We start from the raw sequence: 6,741 nt of genomic DNA, 5'->3' as shown, positions 1-6,741 counted from the left end.
TGGTCCAGAGGGTGGCTAGAAAATTGGACAGTGGTCTCTTTCATAAAGCATATATGGACAGACAAGGTTCTCAATATGTATACTTTGGAAGAAAGGAGGGAGAGGGGATATGATAAGAGATATTTAAATACCTCTGTGGCATTAATGTACAGGTGGCGAGCCTCTTTCAAATGAAGGAAAACACTGGACTGAGAGGGCATAGGATGAAGTTAAGAGGTTACAGGCTCAGGAGTAATCTAAGGAAATACTTTTTTACGGAAAGGGTGGTGCACATGTGGAATCAATCGACTCCCTATGGAGGTGGAGACAAGGCCTGTCTCTGAATTCAAAAACGTGGGGATCACTTAGGGAAAGGAGGAGTTAGTGGTTGCTGTGGATGGCAAGACTGGATGGGCCATTTGATTATCATCTGCTGTCATGTTTCTGATAAATGTACCTATGGAGCACAGCATACTATCTCTAAAGCAGTGGCTACACTATTTTGCAATCAATTTTAGGTTCTCTGCAACTCAGGTTTCATGTATTAAAACACATTTTTACCAGCCAACACCAAGGAGCTATACACTTCAGACCACAACCAAGCTACAGCTCTTATAGCACCAAGAAAAGTATCTAGCTATGAAATAAATGTACTCCTCTTTTCATGACATTTTGTTTTATTCATTTCCTCGCTGTTGTTTTGAGGCTGCCATGCTTTTCATTGTTTCTACAAGATTCATCTTCAATATCCCCAGAGAGCTTTCTTCACTTGTGTTTGTTAGCTAATATGAGAGCAAATTCCATAATACAGATAAAGGAAGGCAATTGGAAAAATCTGAGGAAGGTGCCAGCAACCATATTGAACTTCAAAAATAATCCATAATTGTAACGTGTTTACCTACCAATGCAAAAGGCACATGGGCTTGAAAGATGTGCCTGCATTATTCACACAGTGTGTCAAATCACTATATATGCATCATTCAAATCCAAGCTCGGTATTATGGCCATGAGGCTCCCAACAAGGGCAATAAATCACCTTCTAAAAAATTAATGGTTTCTGCATTTTAGATTCCTTGCAGACCCCATCACATTACATTTCTAATGTTAAATATGCCCCCCCCCAACCTTTTCTCCCTGAAGTCATAGCTGCTCATTTCTTTTCTTTGCATAATACCCTAAACAGACACAAAAGCCAAAGATGCCGATAATAATCCCTAGCAGGAGAGCCACAGCATTTCCCCCGTCCATAGCCTCAGCAGTAGGCAGCAAACCAAGTAGTGGAAGGAAAGCTAGCAAACATCTGGGAGTATAATCCAGGCCAGCCATGGTGCTTGCACGTTGACACAAATGACCACAAAAAGTGAGCACTCTGGAAAAAGAAGAGGAAACAAAAACAGGTTTATATAGCTTTTTATGAAGCAAATGGATGTATGGCAACAGCTTGCTTAAACATCCAAATATACATGTTTCACAGTAGCAACTTTGGACTGCTCTTATTTCAAGTGTTGAATGAGTATCTGTACCCAGTTTTTGTAAACAGTAGTTGTAATGCCTGATGATCTTTTCCAAGAGTAGGTTTAAGCATAGGCAGTACATGAGCTAAAACAGAAGCCTGATTCTGCTTCATAATCTCAGGAAAAGAATCCTTCCCACGACACCACTCTCTGGTCCTGCCTTAATGCACCAACGTATTAAATCTGTTTACCATCAAAATCAATGCTAGAATGTACCATCAACCACCTTAGGGGGAGAACCCTGGACCACTTAGCTTGAACTCCACAACTTTTAATGCATTACTAGCTACAAAAAGTAGACAGGTCCAACAATTGGAATCCAGGATTTGGCCATCTCTTTCTGATTTTCAGACAGTTTTCAAAATTTATGGATTTTTAGATTTTAAAACATGATTTATTTGGTCTACAGCTCAAAGGTACCAAATTTTTATTTATTTAATTTTACTTATAACAAAAAACCTGTCACTCATTTCTTGGCAGGATCATACTACCGAGGAAATATTTATGTTAAAAAAAAGACAAAGAAAATTATTTGCTGGGTGCTGCCTTACTTAAGGAGAAAGTAAGAACAACAACACAAGCAGAAGCTCAGAGGAGGTAAAGAAATAAGGCCACTACAACATTTTGCTAAAGCACTCTGTGTTTACAAGGGATGTGACTTGATATTACAGCAAAATTTTAAGGTGAAAGATACTCACTCTTTATACTCGACCGAGGCAGGCAGCTTGTTACTTTCTGTTTTTCTGTTTGTTTACCTTCTTCAGCCCCTCCCTTCAACCTGAACAGGAGCTGTAATCTAAATGTGATAGAAGAGAGGAACGCAACCGGATATGAAAACACACTCTTTATTTTTCGCCCTTACACATTTTTCCTTTTCCCTTTACACTTTATCACAAAATACTGTTTGCTATAATGCTAAAGTACCGTTTTCAACTAATTTTCTTCTCAGGATAATTATCCCCGCCCTCATTGATTTACTTTTATTTGTAAGCCCCGCACTTGTACTAGTTCTCTGCATTTAAAGCCCTGTTTATAGCGCAAGTCAACATTCTGCAAGTTCACAGCACAAGGAAGAGGAACAAAAACTGTTTCTCAGGTCTGCAGTAGTTTAGATTTAGGACCAAATAGGAACCATCAAAAGTGGATAAAATAAGCATAAAGGACAATACTTCTTAAAAATGTCCTTTAACTACACTTAAAAAAAACCCCAAAACAAAACATCTTTACCACGTAGGCTCATGTATTGTTGCTACAGTCACCTGGGCATTGATTCCAACAACAGTCTCAAGATGTTGCTGGAAAAGAGGCAGGTCTCATTTCTTATCACAGGAACTAATGCAACATTTCTTAAAAAATTTTTAAACGGAAATACCCCCACGTAAAAACAGCAAAACACGCATTTGGGGATACACTTCTCCTCCCCATGATCTACCATTATCTCCCTCTATTACTTGTCGATGATCCGGCTGTCAAGCTCATACCTGAGGTCGATAAATTCCACAGCTTTCCTTCTCCGCTGCCCCGTCCCCTAAGGCACAACTCCTCTCCTTCTGAGGCATCCCGTGACGTGAGTGACGTCCCACCTTGCCGGAAAGAGGAAGTTGCGTCAGAGGTGACAGTTGAGCGGGCGCCTGAAAAGACAGAACGGCGTTTGCGGGAATTCAACCTTGAGCGGGAATCCCGCGGGAATGGAAGTAGTAAGTACCGCCTTTTCCACTTCCCTTCAACAAATTTATGCAGCGCAGCCGCACTTGCTTTCTACCCGGGCTGTAGGCTATTGCAGCCAGACTCATCCAAAGAGGTCGAAGAGAAAATAGAAGACAGGATGACGTCAAAAAGTTGACGCCACTCTCGTTCTCTACTGTTTTCAGACAGTACTTTAAACAAAGCCAGCAATCCTATGAGCTGCTGCATCCTCGTTGTTCTTTATTGGTAGCATTTTTTATTTGATCTCACGTATATTTTCAGACATACTGGCTTGTAGCATACGGATGTACAGAGAAGTATTGTTTTCATCGGTTAGAGTACTAATTTGTTCTACATTTTAAAGAATGATGTCATTTGGAGGGGCTAGCTATAGGGAGATCCCTGTATTGTGCAGAGAAGCTTTCACCTAGTAAAGGGCTACCAAAATAGACATCATGTTATGAGAATCACGTACTTAACAATCAGACTTACTATTTATAAGTACAATTGAAAAACGTTAATTAGGTTGAAAATGGGAGTATTTAACACCTTTTTTTCTTGTGCCTACATCAAAAGAAAAAAGATGGCATATGGAAAGTTGCCTCTTTTTGTTTTGTGGATTGCAGTGGTATATTATAAAAATGTACTTGCTTTTTTTATTATTACTTTAAGATCTTAAGAGTAGCCTTACTGGGTCAGACCAATGGTCCAACTAGCCTAGTATCCTGTTTTCCAAACAGTGGCCAAACCAGGTCACAAGTACCTGGCAGAAACCCAAACCATGGCAACACTCCATACTACAAATCCTAGGGCAAGCAGTTGCTTCGCATGTCTGTCTCAATAGCAGACTATGGACTTTGCCTCCAGGAATTTGTTCAAACCTTTTTTAATCCCAGATAGACTAACTGCTTTTACTACATCCTCCGGCAAAGAGTTCCAGAGCTTAACTATTCATTGAGTGAAAACATATTTTCTCCTATTTGTTTTAAAAGTATTTCCATGTAACTTCCTTCATGCAGAAGTTCTTTCCAGAGGCAGTCTAAATGTGCCAACATTGTCCAGTTCATTACCTCCAAGAAAGTATGGCTATATGCTCCCAATAAGCTTTCACTTCAACCTGTACATCCACTACAGTTATATATACCACCACGGACTTCAGATCTTATACGGGAACAGTCTCATAATGTTACCTAGCCTCTGTCCTCAAATTGTGTCGGGACTTTTAAGCTTCTGTGACAGCTTATATTCACTGACTTGAACCCCCACCACCTCTGTATCTCACAGCATGGTGGTGTTGATGGTATATTTTTAAAATTTTTTTCTTTTATGTGTTATATTTTTACTCTTGACTTTTTGTCTATCTATTCTTCTACACACGCAGGCTATTGAAAGATCACCAAACACTTATCTGCATTCTTCTTTTATCCACCGGACCCCGACAGGTTCCTGTTTGCTCGGCTTCGTCGAATGTGGTCTATGCGGTGATATGCCCATGTGGCAAGGTGTATGTGGGTAAGACAAGCAGAGCCCTGCATACACATATGAGGGAGCATCGCTCAAGGATTGCAACCAGAACACCCAGGGCACCTCTAGTACAGCACTGTGTCACGCAGGCACATGATTTTACTGATTTGAAGTGTGTAATCTTGGAACAGATACAATTGGACATCCGAGGGGGATATGTGAATAAAAATCTATTCCAGCATGAAGTCTTTTGGACATATCAGCTTAAGTCTATGGAACCCATGGGACTAAATACACAGTTACACTGGGGATGAAATTACTTACTACCGCCCTGTAGCATCTATCCCGTTGGTAGTCAAACTGATGGAAAGCACCAGACAACTAACAGATTATATAAGCAAATTCTCAATCTTACATGAATCACAGTCAGGATTTCGCCCCCTCCACAGCACCGAAACAGTAATACTCACTCTTCTAGCCAAATTCAAGCAAGAAATAGCAACAGGCAAAAACATTCTCCTCCTCCAATTCAACATGTTGAGCACTTTCGACATGGTAAACCACAATATACTAATAAGACTACTGGACAAATTCGGGATCGGTGGAAACATACTCAGCTGGATCAAGGGCTTCCTAACCACAAGAACATATTAAGTCAAATCAAACTCAAACATATCATCACCGTGGAAAGCAGATTGTGGAGTACCACAAGGATCACCGTTGTCACCGACCCTCTTCAACTTAATGATGACACCACTAGCCAAGTCCCTATCCAACCAAGGCCTTAACCCCTTCATCTATGCAGACGATGTCATAATATACATTCCTTACAAAGCTAAACTGACAGAAATCACCAACGAAATCAAGCTAAGCCTAAACATCATGGACTCATGGGCAAATGCATTTAAACTAAAACTCAATAAAGAAAAAACACATTATCTCATCCTCTCATCCCAACACAATACGGACAACCCCACACGCATCGACATCCCAGATTACACCCTCCCTATCTCAGAGAGCCTGAAAATCCTCGGCATTATAATAGACCGCAACCTATCACTGGATAGCCAAGTGAAATCCACCACAAAGAAAATGTTCCACTCAATGTGGAAACTTAAACGGGTGAAAGAATTCTTCCAGAGGGAAACTTTTCATAACCTGGTACAATCAATGGTAATAAGCCACTTAGATTACTGCAATGGAATCTATGCAGGATGTAAAGAACAAACTTTAAAGAAACTTCAGACCGCTCAAAACACAGCAGCTAGGCTTATAATTGGAAAAAATGAGATTTGAAAGTGCAAAACCTCTCCGTGAAAAATTACACTGGCTTGCAATCAAAGAACGCATTGCCTTCAAAATCTGCACCCTGGTCCACAAAATCATTTATGGCGAAGCCCCTGGATATATGACAGACTTAATCAACTTACCTACCAGAAACACATCCAGATCAACACGAACATATCTAAACCTACATTACCCAAGCTCTAAAGGACTTAAATACAAATCTATCTACGCATCCAGCTTTTCCTACATAAGCACACAACTGTGGAACGCATTACCAAAAGTCTTGAAAACGACCTACGACCACCTAAACTTCTGGAAAATACTGAAAACCACCCTGTTTAAAAAGGCATGTACTGACCCAACTTAAATTCCTGATCTTGGCTACAGAAGAAAACTAAAGCACGTAATGAACATAACAGAACTCTTCCACTCTACTATTCCTAATGTGGCTCTACCACATGAACCTTATCCTACCATAACATCAGTTGTATTTGTTCGCACCATGACATGAGTATAAGCTGGGCACATGTATTCCCCTGTGAGTGGTGGGGTAGAGGAGGGTCTCCAACTGGTAGAGATAGTGAATGGCTGTATTGTCAAAGTGCAAGTGCCTTATACACTATTCTTCAGTGAGGATAATAAACTGTCCATATTTTTATTTATTTATTTTAAATTTGTACACTGTCTATTACCTAAGCAGCTCTGCTAAGGATGTGGCCTCTGTGCCTCATGCAGCATGGCCTCCATAGCCCATATCTTCTGATGGCCTATGTCCAACAACTCCCACCACCAACACCCAGAGTGCTGCCCA

General features: G+C 40.5%; 1 protein-coding gene across 2 annotated transcripts; it reads right to left on the bottom strand.

Moving 5' to 3' along the window:
• Positions 1-413: 413 nt before the first annotated feature.
• SMIM30 (small integral membrane protein 30) lies at positions 414-3,098 on the bottom strand. 2 transcript variants are annotated; one of them, XM_030216598.1, is made up of 3 exons: positions 2,975-3,098; positions 2,192-2,289; positions 414-1,348 (listed from the first exon to the last, which is right to left on the bottom strand). In XM_030216598.1, exon 3 carries the CDS (start codon positions 1,303-1,305, stop codon positions 1,120-1,122), a length of 186 nt encoding a protein of 61 aa, XP_030072458.1. In that variant the 5' UTR covers positions 1,306-1,348; positions 2,192-2,289; positions 2,975-3,098; the 3' UTR covers positions 414-1,119. The 2 variants fall into 2 exon arrangements, with proteins under 2 accessions (XP_030072458.1, XP_030072459.1); XM_030216599.1 differs by having other exon boundaries at positions 2,192-2,282.
• Positions 3,099-6,741: the final 3,643 nt, after the last annotated feature.

Source organism: Microcaecilia unicolor, chromosome 10 (assembly GCF_901765095.1).
Source record: "Microcaecilia unicolor chromosome 10, aMicUni1.1, whole genome shotgun sequence".
Lineage (NCBI taxonomy): Eukaryota > Metazoa > Chordata > Amphibia > Gymnophiona > Siphonopidae > Microcaecilia > Microcaecilia unicolor.
Note: the sequence above shows the minus strand (reverse complement) of the source record. Positions and strands in the feature narration are given on the sequence as shown.